Source organism: Chionomys nivalis, chromosome 18, assembly GCF_950005125.1.
Source record: "Chionomys nivalis chromosome 18, mChiNiv1.1, whole genome shotgun sequence".
Lineage (NCBI taxonomy): Eukaryota > Metazoa > Chordata > Mammalia > Rodentia > Cricetidae > Chionomys > Chionomys nivalis.
The window spans coordinates 34,483,773-34,502,219 of NC_080103.1; the positions used below are offsets into that span (position 1 = coordinate 34,483,773).

The 18,447-nt window shown below is 43.9% G+C and overlaps 1 protein-coding gene across 1 annotated transcript in view; it reads right to left on the minus strand.

Annotated features, from left to right (window-relative positions):
• Positions 1-387: 387 nt before the first annotated feature.
• Synpo2 (synaptopodin 2) overlaps positions 388-18,447 on the minus strand; it is a 151,965-nt gene continuing 133,905 nt past the window's right edge. Inside the window, exon 5 of the mRNA XM_057793188.1 lies at positions 388-4,343. Within this exon, the coding sequence (XP_057649171.1) occupies positions 3,804-4,343 (540 nt within the window). The 3' untranslated portion in view covers positions 388-3,803. The remainder of the gene's footprint in view (positions 4,344-18,447) is intronic.

Consider the following 18,447-nt stretch of genomic DNA (forward strand, 5'->3'; position numbering starts at 1 on the left):
TTAGTTATCCCCACCCTCCTTGTCCCTTGTGTCCCTTCACTGTGAGTCCTCTCTACCATGCCTCATTTGGAGGTCAGTGCCGTCTCTTTCCCCACCGCAAGTGCTGAGCCTCTCACACCGTGGCCTGATACTGAACCAGGCCTCTGCCATGCTTTAGTAAATGTCATACAGTGACAAAATAATAAAAAAAAAAAAAATTAAAGTGTTGCCATGCAGTATGACATCCTTACAATGTGTCTGAAAGCTGTTATGGAAAATTTGTAAAATTTGTAAACCAGGCACTAGGCAGGAAAAAAAATCTTCTTTGCAATGAAAGATAACTCCAAAATGATCTTTATATGGAAGGAAACGAAACGACTCCTGGCTCGATTTTCAAGTTACGTTTATTACTAATATCGCTTGGATTTTCAGTGTGAGTCTTTCACCACACAGCCTTTGGGGACAGAGAGAAATAGAAATGGCGATCTAAATTAGACAGAGAACAGACTTCTCTTTGATAGGAAAGTATGAAGCGTGTAGCAGTTACTTCTGCTTTGAATAGAAACCAAATGTGAAGATCTACCTTTTCTTAAGAAACATTCTTGCAATTCCTATCGATTGCGGCTGTCCCTAATCGATGTATTTATTAATCCAAAGTTTTAAGTCACTAATACACATACATATCTATGATTAAAGCTCTAATAAGTATATACTCTCCAAGGTGCATGATGCTGCCAAACATGAGACATCCTCAAAAGACAAAAGAACAAGGGGACTAGGATCTGTACCGTCACCACACTCCAAGTTCAAGTTCAAATTATCTACTAACTAATGCTCCGCACCCATGCATTGGTACGATGTTCGGACTCGATGGGAGGAAATGCTGTACTAACGTCCCTATGATTGGCATGCTCAGCCTTACGGGCAGGTTTAGTAAAACACGATGCAGCTGCTGGTGATTGAAACGTGTCTTGCAACAAAGGGGCACCCCTTTCAAAGCTGCAGCTCCTCTGTACAAGCGCTATTATCGGGGAAACTGAGACCCCCCTCATTTCAGTCTTGTGAGAACAGTAGTTATTGACAGCTTCCCAACCATAAGAGCCTGCATCTCAGGGTGACTGAATGTCAGTGATGGAAATGGATTACTTTCTAGTCAACTAAAGGAGAATCCCACAGTGCACCTGGTGCGAATTTGCAGCGGCATTCTTGTTTCGCGGAGGTGTCCGCACACTGACTGGTAAAGACGCTTGGGTCCTCACGAACAAAATGTGCAGCCTTCCTGAGTTGTGTAGACTAAGTTCAGACAGCTCAGTGTCAATGCTAGTTTGGGTGTGGCACACGCAGAGGACAAGTACATTTTATAACAGTATCTAAAGCATCTGCTTCCTTTGAGTCCAGTGAGTTCTGGCAAATAGTGAGAAGTGAAGCCACCGGTGGAAAGAAAGTCAGGCACTTACGAATGAAAGTGGCAGGATAGAATGTGGACCCTATAAATCACATCTGTTCTGTTGAGTCCCCCATTTCTTAAACCAGCCTAACCCAGAATGACTCAAACGCTGTGATCAGTTTGAACCCAGTAAGGATCGTATACGTGCATGATTCTCAAGAAGCTACTAGCCTGACATTATTCTTTTAAGATTCTACGAAAAAACCTCATAGGTGCCAATAATTACGTTTTATACTTTAAGGGAATTAACACTGTATCAATTTTATATAAATAAACAATGAAACTTTTGCCGTTGAGTTTTGGTTTTGTTTTTGTTGTTGTTTTGAGACATGGTCTCCCTGATAGCCCAGCCTGGCCTGGAATTTCTGGCAGTCCCTCCTCTTCATCTCCGGAGTCTGGGGTTGCCGGCGCGAGGCGCCACAGCTGGCTAGCAATCACATCTTGGAAAGTAGTCTTTCATTTTCTTACCGCCTAATTGAACGAATTAGTGCCTGGTCACCCCTGCCACCTGCGGAACTTACTGTGAGTCCTTCAAAATGTTAAGACCTCCTAAGGTAAGGGACCGACGGCATCCTCATGCTCATTTTCCTCCGTGAAAGATTCCATCGTAATGATAAGGTGAAGCGTTAAAGAGGAGAATCAGGCACAATTATTCATTTCTTAAGACACAGGAAGATAGTAAACACTCAAGAATTTTTAAGTTAAGAAGTATCCTGCGTAGACTCGATGGTATGAAGCACTCTGAACCCCCTTATATTTAACCCTTTGTGGGCAGGGCAGTGAGCAGCAGGTGTTCGTGTTGACAAGGCCTGGGTTACAGGAGAGGTGAGTCAGCAGGTCTAACTTCCCTGGAACAGCCTGGAAGCAGCCTTGTGTAGGTTTCCCCAGTGTGTTTTCTGTGACCAAGTAGGTGGTCATGAACAACAGTTGCATAATGGCAGGCACGTTCATCCACCACTTCCTGAAATCCATTAATGTTTTTATCTTTACATCAACCCTCACTCCACATAACACAAAACCCGCCACTTAGAAATTCCTTTTGGGACCTTTGGTGACGCATGTCATGGCACTAATAACCTCATCCACTCTTAAAGGTGATCTGATATTTATGTAATGAGCAAGAATAAACAATACATCGGAGGTCATTCTACCGAGAGATTTTCACCGTACCAGAATTGTTAAGAACCTAAGCAATTAGACAATCCAGCCTTCTCATTTGACGAGTGAGAATACGTGAACTGAAACCTTCCTGTCTCAGGATGGCTTTAAATGAGGAATAAACCCGAAGCTTAGATTTGTGCTTCCCACATATTATTACTTTGTTTCCTCCCAAGCCCACTTGTGTTGCGTAGTTCCCTGACCCTGACACATCCCTGTCTAAGAACATTCTTAACTCAGCCAGGCGTAATGCTGCCCACCCGACATCCCAGCACTTGGCAGGCTGAGACAAGATATGGGTTTGAGGATAACCTGGGCTACAAAACCAGCACCAAGCCAACCAGAGTTACATAGCAAAGCACTGTCACGAATAGAACATTTCGATTTTGGTCTTCTAAAACACCTGAACTGCACCTAGAAAAGGTTTTAGAGAAATATTTGGAATGACACCAAGGAGATCCTTTCCTGTATAATTATTATACTTCCTGTCAGGCTCGCCTTAGGAATTTATCCTAATAGGAAGGATGGGAGCTGCCCAGAGGAAAGGCTTGTGGCATGGGGAAGGGCAGGCAATGGGGTGACAGATGGATTAGAACAAAGTATAATGGTACATGCATTTTAACAAGACAAAATGAAACCCCTTCCTTTGATGCTAACTTAAAATTAATAAAAGAAAATTTTATATTCTTTGCTACTGGCAATTGAAACACCATATTCTAATAACCCCCTGTTGGGCTAGGGCATAGAGAAGAAGATGCTGGATTCACTGTAATTAAGTGAACTTGGGACTCCTGGCAAAAGGAGTTAAGATTTTGAACTATATGTAAGTGCTAGAACATTAATGTGAGAAAGTTGTGGGGTTTTTTTTTTGCTTTTTTTTTTTTTTTTTTTTGAGGCAGGGTCTTAAGTACCCTCGGCTGATTTCAATCTATGTGCCTGAGGATTATCTTGAATTCCTGGTGTTCTGCCCTACCTCATTATGGGTGTGCCCCACCACACCCTGCTCACAGTGACTCCCCGGCTTCCAAGCAGTTCCTCAGGCATCAGCAGACAAGGAAGTGCTCCACACTTGTGTACTTACACACGTTTGCACTCAGATAAATGACCCGTGAGAGCCACAAGGGGCTAAAAGTGGATTTAAGTCTACTTTAGAAGTGAAGAACCCGCCAAAGGATCACGGACAAAAGCTATGAAACCCACGGAGTCGTCAGGCTGGCTCTCATGGTTGGTGTCTCCACCCCCGTGGGTGTGGGTTGTAATTGTAGCCACCTAATGGAAGACCGTATTCAGACCTGGTCTCCATGGGCATTATTTTCGGGTCGTATCTGAACTGCTGCCTAGGGCTCACATATGGCAACTGGGAACTGTATACGGAGTGGGTGGACATGAGGCTGCTGACTGGGGATGGAGCATTATACTCTTGCCTTTCAGGGAAACTCATGTTGGTCTTCTGAGTTTGGGAGACAAAGGACAGTCTCCCCTTCCAGTCCTCTTGGGACCCTGAGCACGCCTTCCTCCGAGCTGCAGAGACTACATTCGCCACAATGGATTCCTGGATGCTTCTGGGTCCGAAGGCGTCATCCACTAGGCCAAGGGGAGACCTAGCCGCTGCTTCCCAAGGTGTCGGTCTCTTGTTAGCTTTCTCCAGCCCGAGGGTCGGCCTGCTGGGGTAACCGTGAGCCGGCTGGTACAGCCATGGAGATGCAGATATGTTGGGCGGGGCTGGTTTTCCAGGAAGAGAAAGGGAGCGTCCACTCGCCTAAAAACAAAGAAAACATCACTGTATCTCATTTGCTTCTGTCTGCACTTGTTATTGCAAGCCACACTCAGCACCATCACCAAGCTCTGCCCAGACTGAAGTCGTTCAGTCCTGAGGTCTGGAAGGGTTGCCTTATCTAGTTTAATCCAGCTCCGGTCGGCCCCTGGAGTCCTCAGGCCCTTCATCTGGCCCTCGTTCTTGGTCTCCCTCTTGGCTCTTGTCGTTCAAACTGCTGCCATGTCTTTTCCCGGGAGTAAGCTCACGGCAGAAACCCTAACACCCCTGGGACCTACCCTTCTCTCCGCCTTCCACGCCCTCACAGCCCACCTGCTTCATTCCAGTCCTGTGTTTCCTGGCACAAAATCAACAAAACAGGAATAACTCCAGAAATGAACCATCAATTCCTATAATTTTTACTTTTTCCATGTAGCTTGTTGTTCAATTGGAACCTCCAGCTTGCACAGTCTGGAAAGCCCCATTCCTCTCTCTCTCTGTCCCCAAATCCTGCCCGCTGAGAGAGTCTCCGAACAAAAAGAAGATGCCGAAAAGCCCAGTTCAGCATTTATGGTGGCTACTGCATCTTCCTCCCCTGAAGATGCCAGTCGCCCAAGTCTGCCTAAAGCAGTCAGCTTTGGACCATACTTGGGCACAAACCCAGCTAGTGGTAGATCCCTCATTTCCCCCTTGCCTACAACTTATAGAGTTTCTTGGCTTTTGTTTGTGGGTGTAGCTTCTCCGGCCTTGATCTCTGGGACTGGAGAAGCCTCCCAGGAGTTGCTTTGTTCAAATAAACCTGTTATACTCTTTCAATTTGGCTTAATCTGGTTTACTGTGTTGGCAGAGAAGCCTATTATGGGAGGAGGGGGCAGAAAACCTATTTTAATTGCTTGACTCATTTCGGTTCAGTAAATTCACTGAAAGATACTTAGAAGTGGTTACTGGTGTTAAGGAATGAGACACCGCTCCTCTCAGAACCTATTTATGTGATGAGGACCATACGACATGGGTCTTTATTCTCTCTCTCTCTCTCTCTCTCTCTCTCTCTAGACATGAGAGACATGGTCTTACTCTGTAGTCCAGGCAGATCTCTGGGAAATCTTTTTGCCTCAGCCTCCCAAGGCTAGGATGGTAGTCCTGAGCCACCCAGCTCTTGTGCCTTGGGTTCTCAAGGGTGAGGCATGGACCCTGTCTCTAAGGGAGGGCTGCTCGGCTCATGTGCATTTTGGCTCTATTTTTATTTTTATTACATTCCAGAGCCTCTCAGAGTTGGACTCCACAACATTCCCCTGTGCTTGCTAAATGCTCTGCTTGCCTAATCCATAGCACAGCAATCTGGTTTATTGAAAACTTGACCCTTGACCCTTCCTTCTGCCTCCCTGGAACCCAGACCAGTGACTATCCTCTGTACTTTCTCATGGGTGCACTCCTCTTTACTTTACATGAGGCTCACTTAGACAAACTGCAAAGGGGGGGGGGGGATGCAAGGGAAAACGAGTCAACTTTGAAAGTATCAAAGCATTGCTTCTTAACCAGGCATGGTGGTACTGCCTACAGTCCTTGCACTTAGGAGATGGTGGCAGGAGAATCAGGAGTTCAAAGTCAGCCTCAGCTTCATAATGTGTGAAAGGCAAACCTAGAAAACAACCTGAGATTTGTCTCAAGAAACTACACATACGGGGGAGGGGGGGTTGTAGAAGGAGAGGGAGAGAGAGAGAGAAAGAGAGAAAATAGAAGAGAGGGAGGAAGAGGAGGTTTGTTGAACAAAAGGCCGTGCTTGAAGATGGATACAAATTTCCCAGCTTCTAAACATTTCTCTCTTAACTGATTAAGTGAATAACAACAACACTGGATTTGAGCAAAATGTGTCAGGCTCAGCTGGTTTGTTTTCCAGCATGGCCCCCTACCCCAACACACAGGCTACCACAGGAGATGACTGGTTCTGGATCTGTGTGGATGATGAGTGAGGGGTCACCACAGCAGATGTTGGGTCTCTCCTTTTAGTCACTAAAATTTGTCTGCCACGCTTGAAGCCCAGCAAAAACTTGTTTCTATTAATGTCCTTATCTTAATCCAAAGCAAATCCTCTTCGCTATAGTGCTCTCCTCACCTTTGACCTACATCTACACTTTAAAATTTGACAGCAAAAATGCACAATTCTACATTACTCATGCTTAGTTTTATAAACATTTTTAACATCTTTTATGGCATATCTAATGCTTCCAAACACTCATCCGTGAGCTAAAGACACAGAGACAATAAGGGCTACACCCTTCATCCTCCCGTGGTAGGTCCAATAACCACACAGTGAAAAGACACTACCTACCTTGACAGGAAAAAAAGGCTGTTTTGGTTTTTCTTTCTAAACTTTGAAAGAATACTGTCTGTGAAAGAGATGTAGCTGCCCCCACAGCATATGTCTAAGCCCCCTTTTCTCAGTAGCTAAGGAAGGGATGAACACCTTTGGTCTCCAGAGTGCCAGGGAAAATGGTTAGATTCCAGCAGAGGGTTCATCTGGTCAGGAGCAGTCCTTTCAGCACATGCCAGGGGACAGTTGTGGGGACAGTGACAGCTAAAGGAACCCAAGACTATAGAAATAAAGGGCAGACTCAGTATATAGATACACACATGCATGCGCGCACACACACACACTCACACAGACATGCACATCACACAGACTCTGAAGTGATGAGCTAGCTAAAATACTGAAATTCATTTCCTCCCTTTCCTCCCAACTCACTTAGTTTGAGAATCTTAAGAGGAATCAAAATTTAACAGAAGTGGAAAGACCCAAGGATTTTCAGAGATAACCTAGTGTGAAAGATGAGGCTTTTCTCAGCGAAAGCAAATGCTGATTATTAGTCAAATATGTACAGAGGAAAGCAAAAACTGGCGGTGTGCTGATAAAAGAGAAACTCAGGGCTTTCTGAGGGGGGATATTAAGAATCACAGCGAAGAGCCAATGAAATTTCCAGGTGGGATGCACACGGCAATTGTGAGGAGGGGAGACTCATTATCTCAGTGAACAAACGAGCACCGTTCTGTGCGTGTGTGCCACGTAGGCCTCACAATCCTTTAACTGCTAATCATAGGGGACAAACTTTTGGATTATCTTAAGTAGGAGATTCAGTTAAGATATAAACCATTCAACTTTAGGTGCAGGGTTTTGTGTGTGTACCCCCGTACTAAGTGTTTCCAGTCTCACTTTCCCCTGAATCCCTAAGGTGACATCGTCACGTCTTGTTCGTTGGTGTTACACCCTTCTGTCCATCTCTCTGACCCGGCTCCTGCTGCTCTCTCCTCAGCTGGTGAATGGGGCCATGTGACACACCTTGACCCAGAAACCACTAACGGACCAGAGGATATCAGAAACGTTTCTTCATCTGGTGTGGTAGCAATCCAGCATGACACCCCCTCCCCTCCACACACCCTGGACTATGCCTCCATCGTGTGCTTTATTATTGTCAGAGAAATAAAAGAAGTCATTTATTTTATTATGTGTGTGTGTGTGTGTGTGTGTGTGTGTGTGAGGGTAGGATACGCCACTTCCTGAGTATGCAGGTCGGCGGGGACAATTTTTGAGAGTGGCTTCTTTCCTACTGTGGGATCTAGGCCTAGACTCATGGCAGGCTTGCATGGCGAGTGTTTCAACCCACTGAGATGTCCTGCCTGACCGGAATGAAAGCTTTTTTTTTTAATTAGAGATTATTTCTCATTTATTAGTAACAGTATTTCAAGTTGGCTTTTTGTAGTTACCTCATCAAATTGTTTCTCTTTGCTCCATTGAAGTTTTGTTTAACAGAAGGAAAGAAGTTTTTCCTCTGCCAAAACTGAGCAGGTCCCCACATCCTGTTTACCAGTAGGGGCAGTTCCGTAGCTGCTCAAGCTACCCAAACCAGGCTTACTTTGAATTTGAAGGCTCCATCTTTGTCCAAGCTCTAATTTTAACTAAAAGTGAAGGCTCCTGCGCTTTCCCTCATGGAATCTAAAGGGTCACCTGCTGGAGAGAAGAGCTAAGGTAGGCCCTCTCTCTTTTCCTCTCCCAGCTTGCCAACTCTGATGCCATGGGTTGAAGAACAAGAATGAAGGAAAGCAGAGAGAAAGGGAAGGTTTTCAGTAACACTGTCCTCTGGCTTTTAGCTCTTAGGGACAGACAATGTGAGAGAGAGGTACTTTCATAGGATAGATAGAAGATTGCTCCCTGAGGACAATAGCCCGTGGTTCTTGATGCTTGCTTGTCTTGGTGTGTGTGTGTGTGTGTGTGTGTGTGTGTGTGTGTGTGTGACACAGACAAACCTCAACTGAGAAGATATCTCCACCAGGCATTTTCTTGATGAATGACTAAAGTGGAAGGGTTCAGCCCATTGTGGGTGGTGCCATCTTTGGGCAGATGGTTCTGGGGTGTATAAGGAAGCAGGCTAAGCAAGCACAAACACAGCAAGTCAGTGAGCATCACTCCTCCACAGTTTCTTTTGGTTCCTGCCTCCAGGTTCCTGCCCTGGCTTGCTCAGTGATGGAATGGAACCCAAGAACTCTACGACAAAACAAACCTTTTGTCCCCATGTTGTTTTTGGTCTTTGTACTTCATTTCAGCAATAGCTAAGGCATTGCAATTTCTCTCCGTTCTAGAAGGTAGTTTGTAAATCATTTTACATTCACTTAGGAAGCTGTCTACCTCAGCTTGTAGCTATTAGAATCGATTTGCCTCCTTGGGAGGCTTGGTGAATATGCCACTTGGTTTTCCCTTGCCCCTGCCCTGTCCTGGACCACAATGAAACACATATCATTTGTGGGCACGAGGCAGCAAATGTCCTGGTTCTTTGCCAACACGGTTTGCCAACCCGTCTCTCCTCCTCCAGATTTCCTGAGCACATCAGGTCACAGCTCTCTCTGTAACCCCTCAGCTGTCCTCAAATTGCCTCTCATGTCAGCTCATCGCAGACGCCACTTGAACATTCTTCTCCCACGTGGTCTGAAGTGAAAATGCAGGGTTCCTCAGCTTCTACTCTCCATTGTCCTTGCCCATGCTCTGGCCTCTTTAGCCATGTGGACCTGGCTGAGGAGCCCAAGCACTGTAGAAGTAATCTGTTATTGCCTTTGTAAAAGCCCTGCATTCTGTTGTGAACTCTCACACCAGTGGCCAGCAGCTCCTATCCGGGATTTCTTGACTAAAACACCAGGTGTTCTTTCCTTCTGGACTCACACATTTCCACATCTTCAGTCAAGCATGAAGCTCTCTATCCTAGTTTGCTTTCTAAAATAAGAGCTAAAAAGGGAATAGAATTTTATTCTACAAATTAATTTCAAGAAAAATGACTAGGAACTGTCTATGTTCTTAAGAGGGGACATTTTATGACTCGTTCAGGCCCTGCCCTGAAGAAGAGGGATTGTTTGCTTCCAGGGCACCATGGACCATTGGCCTGGGCACTTCTTCTTTATGTTGACCCAAACCTCCCTCTCCATGGCGGCTTTGCCTGCTGCTTGATCCTGATGACGCAGAATCGTCTTCGAATGGCACTCTCCCCCTCCCTTCCCTTCTCCTCAATGGCTTGTTGGCTGCCTCCAAGCAGCGGCTCACTCTGTAGCCCAGGCTGGCCCTCTGAGTGAGCCTTCTGCCGCAGCCTTGTGCATGCTGGGTTACAGATGTGCTCTTACTCCTGCTTCTTTACAGCGTTCTTACGCAGATTCCAGGTTTTAACACTCACACACATTTGACCAATTCCACTCTTACTGTCTTTCATTTTCTATATTTTCCCAGTTTGTCAAGAAGGTTCATGCAGAAACATTTTGAAATACACACACACACACACACACACACACACACAAAACCTATGGGCTAAATAAAATCTTTATTTAGACTGACTATGGGGCCATGTCATTTGGTAGGTGACAATTAATCAATTGGAGCAGTCAATCATATACTTAGAGCATTCCGTTCTTTAACCCATGAGAGTATATGCCAATTCTTTTTTTTCCATGCCAATCTTAAAATAGCTCAATATTTTTAATACAGTAAAAACTACAAGATTCTCACTGAACTCATGAATCAGCTGGAGGTATATATTCCCACGGGAGGACTGAACACTAAATACTGTTTTTCTACTTTTACCTTTAATTATAGCTGATGTAAACTTATTGCTTATTATCATATATCCAGCAGGGGGTGTTTATCGCTTTGGCGGACTATTTCCGACAATCTTCCCAGCAGACCCAGGAGGGAGACACTGTCATTATCTCTATTTTCTATTTGTCTTCTGCTGGCCCTTGATAAAGGTGAGCAGCCTCCCCGAGGGTAGGAAGCTAAAGGCCATTGGTGTGGAGAGTTGGGCACAATAATTCTCATGGCATAGATCTTTTTTGATATTTTTCTTTCTCTTTTTTCTAGGAATTGAACTTGGGGTTCTGCATATTCTAGGCAAGCACTCTTCCATTGAGCTGCACTTGGATCAGGTTTTAATCTGATAGATTTACATACACCTGTAATCTCAGAATTCAGGGGGCATGATAGATTTACATATACCTGTAATCTTAGAATTCAGGGGGCAACAGCAGGAGGATTGCTGGAAATTGAGGGTAAACCTGGTCTACATAGTGGTTTCCAGACCAGCTAGGGCTACACAAGGATACCCTGTCTCAAAAGGAAAAAAAAACTCAAATGTTGCTCATTCTTAATATAATGTTAGACTTTACTTGAAACAATATAAAATTGCTTTGGAGGAGACATTTATAAAACAAACAAACAAAACGTTGGGTGCTGATACTGTAGCTTGGCTGGTGGAGTATTTGCCTAGCAAACTCAAAGCCTCAGTTTTAATCATGATGACATAGGCCTGTAATTCCATCACTTGGGAGGTAGAGGTTGAAAGACAGAAGTTCAAGGTCAACCCGTGGCGCAGAGCAGGTTCAAAGTCAGCCTGGACTGCAGGCAACCCTCTCTGTATGGTGACCTTCTCTCCTAACATTTGAAACCAGGAAAACAAAATGGAATGCAATCTTAGAAATTTTAGAAAAGGTCATTTAAATTCTGATTAAATCTATGCTAGGCAACGCTGACCAGCACACAGGGACCACGCACAGATCACATTTAAACATTCTTCTACTCCTTATTGGTGAGACACACCTGGGCTCTGCACTCAGGAAAGAAGCACAGAGGAGCTAAGGGGCATTCTCAGTTTTTTAGCAACCATCTTTTCAGGCCAACAAAAGGATATTTATTCACATGGCTTTGAAACCAAACAGCTTAGCTGGCTTCTTCCTGAACTGTCTGGTAATGATCTTAGCATGGAAACACCATCTGAAGTTTACGACAGACAACAAAGGCTATTCTAAAGCCATGCGAATTGTCCTAGCAGCCAGAGGCATTGAATGTGATACAGGTTTTCCAATTCAGGTATTTTATCTCCGAAACTCTGAACGCTAGAACAATTTTCTTGGCTGAAGTCTTGCTTACACTGGAGAAATGCACCATGGAGAAAGCATTTCCACTTGACAAATATTATTTCAGCTCCTCCGGTACCTTTCTCTCTTAAGCACATAATCAGAAAATACTTTTTGCAAACACACACTTTATCACAAGCAGCCCTCGAGAGGTCCGAAGCAAGGAAATAGGAGCCGATTGTACTTCCTTTGCCTTTTAAAACACTGATTAGGGTTTCTGAAAAGCAGAGGTCCTAGGAGAGGTGAACCAATGGAAGCAAGCATGCAAAAAGCAAAAAGAAGTTTCCAGGTTTCCATTTGCTAAGGCAAAGGTCTTGCAGCCAGGGACCCCTCCTGCCCTATTTTATACACATAGCCACTGATTGGTCTGGAATCTTTACAGCACTGACCTCACGCATGCTCAGTACCTTGTGATTGGTCTCTGCTTCCACTGTTGCCACGTTGGGCTCGGGCACCAAGAGCCCTAGTTGGATCAGCACTATATAGTCCCCAGCCCATCCTTGCTTTCGCAGTTGATTTTCGGTGTCCAGCCTTCCTGGTTGTTCAAACTGAAGTTAGATTATGATACTCTGATTAAAATTCCCCTCTGACTGCGCATGCCACAAGAGCCAAAGCCAAAGATCTTTCGCTGGCCTCTACATGGCCCACAAAATCTGCCAAGTCCCCACTGCATCTCTGTTTGCAATTCCTGAGACATTAGGCATTCTCATAACCCAGACTTGAGATCTGCTGATCCTTCTGTGTGGGGACACAATGCTCCAGACACCAGCGTGACTCCGTCCTTCGTCAGCCCATACTCAAATGTCATCCAGTCTGTGTGTTCCACCTCTCAGAGTTCCCCATCTCCGTTACCACCTCTCTCTCTCTTTCTCTCTATGCATACTCAGTCTAACATGAGAAATGTTTTACTTCATCATCATTTGTTTTTCTCCTGAAGAGAGAAATTAAGGTCTGAAATCTGTCTAAGGGTGATGTTTTTTGTTTTATGAAGATATCCCTAGAGGACAGGTTTGGAAGCTTAGGTCAACAGGCAACAGCATTTAGAAAGCTGAGGCCAGAGGATCAAGAATTGTAGACTACAGAGTAAGACTTTGTTTCAAAAATGCCAAAAAGCTCCCCCAAAAAGAAACAGGTGAAGAGAGAGAGAGAGAGAGAGAGAGAGAGAGAGAGAGAAGAGAGAGAATTCTTAAAACAATACCTGGCATCAAAATAAAAGCTGTTTAGCAAATATTTGTTAAATTAATGTTGATTTCTATATCATCTTATTGTAAGTAGGACATTTTCTTATTATCACTGGAATTTTTGATCGACTTACAAAATGTAGCCCGTTTCACATATCAGGTACATGTGGCAATAGAAACATGCACAGTCCCCTGACCCCTAATGCAGATGCATCAGTGTGCTCTCCCATCCATGCCGATTTTCCTTTGTTGCTCTGTGACGCTGGAGATGGGGACCCCGGACCTTGCTCATTGGAGGCTAGTGTTCTACCACTGAGTTAAACCCTGACCCTCACCTCATGTATCGACCAACTTTTTCTAAATAAGTGGAGTATGAAAATGAACGATTGGCATCCAAGGTATAGGAATTTGGGAGTTCTGAACTGTTTTTTCTTCTTTCTTTGGGGCAGGGTCTCAGGTAGTCTTTAATTCCTCTTCCTTTCTCCCAAGGGCAGAATTACACACATCACTCTACAGACCATGACCAATAACAACTTTGAAATGAAAAGGCTTATTTGGCTTATGTATCTCAGGTCACAGTCCGTGGAAGGAAGCTGAGGCAGGAACCTGGATGCAAAAACTAAAGCGGAGGAGATGGAGAAATGCTGCCTACTGGCATGTTCCCCAGGCTTGCTCAGCCTGCTTTCTTACATGACTCAAAACCATCTACCCAGGGGTGGCGTTGACCACAGTGACCTGGGCCCTCCCACACCAATCATCAGCCAAGAAAATGTCCCCATAGATTTGCCTGCAGGCAATCCGATAGAGGCATTTTCTCCATTGAGGTTCTTCGCAAATAATTCTAGCTTGTGTCAAGCTGACCAGCAACTAGCCAAGGCAGGGCTAGAAGAAGAGAAAACCAAGTTGATTTTTCCATTTATTATATGTCTGGAAATAGTATTTTTAAAAAACTACATTAATATATAGATTCACTTTATCTTATCTTGTTTTATTATACTTTTTGAGGGAGGATTCATATAGCCCATAATTACCTCAAAATGGTCAAAGATGGCTTTGAGCTTCTGATCCTCGTGCCTCTGCCTCCCGAGCTCTAGAGTTACAGGCATTTAGCACTACACCTAGTTTAAGCAGTACTGGAGACTGACCCGGGACCCTGTGGGTGCCAGGCAAGCACTCACCTACATCCCATCTCTAGCTGAGGCTTTAAATATAGGCAAATATTTCCTCAAGGTAATCAAGGTTGTCGCTGGAGGGTGAGGAGGCATCTCATATGCTTTTGTGCTAGTGTCTTTGTCACGGTCTCTTCAAAATACTCCCATGGGAAAGTTTTGGAAATCCAATTGTTGCATTCTTTTATCACAGAGAACAAGACGAGAGTCTTCACAAGTTTGAATTATTATTCTGCTTGCAACAATAGACAAAAGTCCTGACAGACCGTACATGTCTCTATGTCTCTATCTTTTGCACTGTGTCTATCTATCAATCTTTCTTTCTATCTGTCTGCTTTATCAGGAAAGTAGCCAAGAAACCAAACATTTTAAGAGAGTTTGATGAACGCGATCATTATACACAAAATGGCTCCTGCTTTCCAGGTTTCTGCCTGAGTTCCTGTCCTGACTTCTCCTGATGATGGACTGTAAAGTCTAAGAAGAAATAAACCCTTTCCTCCCCAAGTTGCTTCTGAATGTGGTGTTTTATCACAGTAACTGAAAACCAACGGAGCGGCAGAACTTTTAGACTTCACCTCCTGTTTAAAGATAACCTGTCTGAGAAAGAGTAAGGGCTAGGAGTGGCTGCACATTGCGCTGAAAGGAAGGAGAATTTTGGCACCCCAGAGACGCAGACACACTGCCTCTGATTTCCCACTAGGATTCAGCTTTTCTTATAATTGTAAACTAGGAATAATGTTGACTACCATTTCCAGATTCCAGGTAGAAGAGGACTGAGTTCGTACATTGAATGCCATGTAACCCAGCAAACATGACTATTTCTATTATTGGGTGAAGAGACCGTGTGGCTCTAAAGGTGTCAGAAACCTGGCAGAACCTTTTGTTCGAGAGGCAACTGCATGGGCGAGCTGCCGGCCCTATATAAAAATAGAAGCAAGCCTTGACTTTGAAGTGGGGTTAGCAATGCTGGCCTCAGAGAGCGCCAAGCCAGCCCTGCCTCCCGTGCTAGCAGGAACACAGGCAGCTGTGCTGGCCAGAAGCACCACCACCCCTGACCCCGACTCCCTGCTAGACCGAAGTAGGAGTGGTTTGTCCCTTAATGGTCTATCTTAAAAAGATATGAGATAAAGACAACAGCACTCAAGGTCAGAGAGATCCACGCTATGGAAAAATCTGTGCGTACTTTTGGTGATCCCTTCGTTTTAGAGACAGCTGGTGAAAACACAGCTAAGATATCCCGATTGACCATGTGCTCATCTGAATGCTGAGCGCCCAGTGTCTGCTACCTTCTGCCATCTGCAAGGCCTCCAAGTCTGCCCCCTGCAAATAAGGAACACAACTGCGAAAGGTTTTTACCTCATGCCAAAGAGCGTGCATTACGTGCATTTGCATAAATAACTGGAGAATTGAAGACATAGGCAAAAACTGAATTTGAATAATCTACTTTGAGGCCTGAAAGCAGTAACTACAATCATTTTTAGCAACTTCAGAAAAAAAGCCAATGCATGAAGTATAGTTTATTAAAATGCTGCTATTAATAATATAAGCTACATTCTATCGAAATAGTTGAAAATGCCACCTTAAAGTTTTGTAACGTGTAGCGTTATTTAATCGTATGTTAATAAGAGTCTAACTTGGGTAAAGCTGCCCAGGGAAGAGCAGTGGAAGGTGCGGAGGAAGCTCGCAGGGTACACATGCAGGGGAGCTGCAAAACCAGAAGTGGCTACGGCGCATGTCCGGGCGTTAGAGGCACTACCAGGAAAGACTCACAACCGCCATTACCTCGGTGCCCGACTACCAGGGAACCTAGGCTGCAGAGGCCAGTCCTCCACTCCTCCCTCCTATACAGACGCCACACAAAACCTGGCAGAGTCAGAGGGGTCTGGGAACCTTGTCTGTCATCTCTGCGTCGCTGTCCCAGCCGCTTACTCCATAAGTGTTCGTCGATTTTTTTTTTACTTTCCACTACTTCTGTTCTTGCATATCTGTCTCATGATGGTTTTGCTTTTGTTTTCACGGAGCTTAGTTAGGTTTTAGGGCTGTTGTAAGGCCTTCTTTACTCTTCTGTCATGTCTGGTGCACTCACCCTTGTTCCCGCTGTCCTCTTCCCTCATCTTCCAGCTACTTCCCCCGCCTCATTCTGTTTTCTGCTTGGTGTTAGTTTAATACTTCTCCCATTCCTTACCTAGTCTGCTTCCCTCCTAATTCAAATCTTATTTTCCAGTAGGTGTATTTAAGGTTACATGATGATTTCATATATATATATTATATATATAATATATATATATGAAAAAATATTTTCCTACAATATAGTCAGATTAAAGCTTCCCTTCCCTCAACTCCTCCCAGATTCTCCCAACCTCCCTACCCACCGAATTCCATACTTTTTTTCCTCTCTTTCTTTAGAAAATAAACATGCTATCTAAAATCCAAGTATACTTCATCCTATCCTTAGCTATTTAGCCTCCAAAGTTACTGCAGTCAAAGGAGCCCCTGTCGTTAGCTGGCTAGTAAAATATTTGAATAGTGGCAGTATTCAGCAGCTGCGGTTGTTCTTGCAGTTAATCTTCTATTCCGAGGATGAATGTGGAGTTTACACTAGGCCTCCCGAGGAGTTATTTTCTGAACCACAACACGTTCAGCTCGAACACATTCGAGTTCTGTGTGAAATTTGCAGATACTTCAAACTGGAAGAAAGTAGCTGATCAAAAACTAAACCAAATAACAAAACAATGCCAGATGCATAAATTCCAACATCACATAAAAGAAAAAAAAAAGCCAGCAAAAACAAGACACAGCAGGCCTTTCTATACGTGTTAGCTTTACAATAAAGGCACTTGGTGAGATGGAGTTAGATGAAACCCCACCCAGAACTCAAAATAATGACTGTGAGTATGATCAAAGCCACAAAGAGCTGAATGACATTTCCTTATTTCCTTCTTGGTGATGCATAAAATAAACAAGGACTTCAACAAAGGTAGAAACACCAATCCAGAACACTGGAAATTGAAGGGGAAAAACAAAACAAACAAAAAAAAAAAACCACAACAGAGTGGATGGAGGCGAGGACAGAAGAGGTGAGCTTGACCACAGTGCAGGCACAGAACAGTCCCACAGGGTCGGAGATAAATGTGGTGGTCTGGATGAGAATGGCCTCCGTGGGCTCCTGTATTTGAATGTTTGGTTCCCAGATGGTGAACTGCTTAGGAAGGATACTGTGTAGCCTTGTCAGAGGAGGTGAGTCACTGGGGATGGGCTTTGAGGTTTCAAAAGCCTGTGCCATACCCAGTTAGTTCTGGCATTCTCTGTCTCCTGTTTGCAGATGGGAGGCAAGCTTTCGGTTACTGTTCCTCCACCCTGCCTGCTTGCTGCAAGGCTTCCCTCGTGAAAGTCATGGACTCACTCTGTGAAAGTATAAACAAGCCCCCAGCTAAATGCTTTCTTTTATGGTGTTTCTTCATAGCAACAAAAAAATAAGATAATAAAATAATAAAAAAGATACTACTGAGAATTCAAAGATATATGTGATATTTTGAAAGGATTAAACATTCAGGTATACAGTAGAGGAAGACTCTCATTCTAAATGTATAGAAAATATTTTTAAAAGAATCATAACAGAAAATTTTACAGAACAAGAAAAAGTTATCCAAACACAGGAGGTATTGGGGGCGGCAGACAAGACTGGAAAAGAACCTCACTTGTCATTTTAAAATTAAAGCATTAAATATACAGAACAAAGAAACTATACTGAAGACAGTAAGAGAGAAACAAAAAAAAATTTGCACACAAAAGCAGGCCCCTAAGAAAACAGCAGATTATTCAACTGAGACTTTAAAAACCAGAGGGATTGGAATGGTGCATTACAAGTTCTGAAATATCTGCCAGCCCACACTAACCAGCAAAGCTACTTATCATAACTGAAGGGAAATAAAACCTTTCCATAACAAAAATAGACTAAAAGAATTTATGATCACTAAGTCAGTTCTACAACAGATGATTAAAGAAATTCTTCAGATTGAAGGGGAAAAGTCCCCATACATCAGGCCACTGGGAAGAATAAACCATACTATAATAATAGCTAAGCAAGAGAGGAAGAGGGGGAAAATTCAATATTAACAAAATGATAGGAATTAATACACATCTTTAAAGAACAATTCCGAACACTGATGGTCTTAATTCCTCAGTCAAAAGTCACAGACTAGGAGATGGGATCAAAAGGTTGGAACAAACTCCTTATTGTTTCTGAGGAATGTAACCCACTACAAAAGACAGACCCTCCCTTAGAGTGAAAGGCTGAAGAAACTTATTCCGAGCAAACAG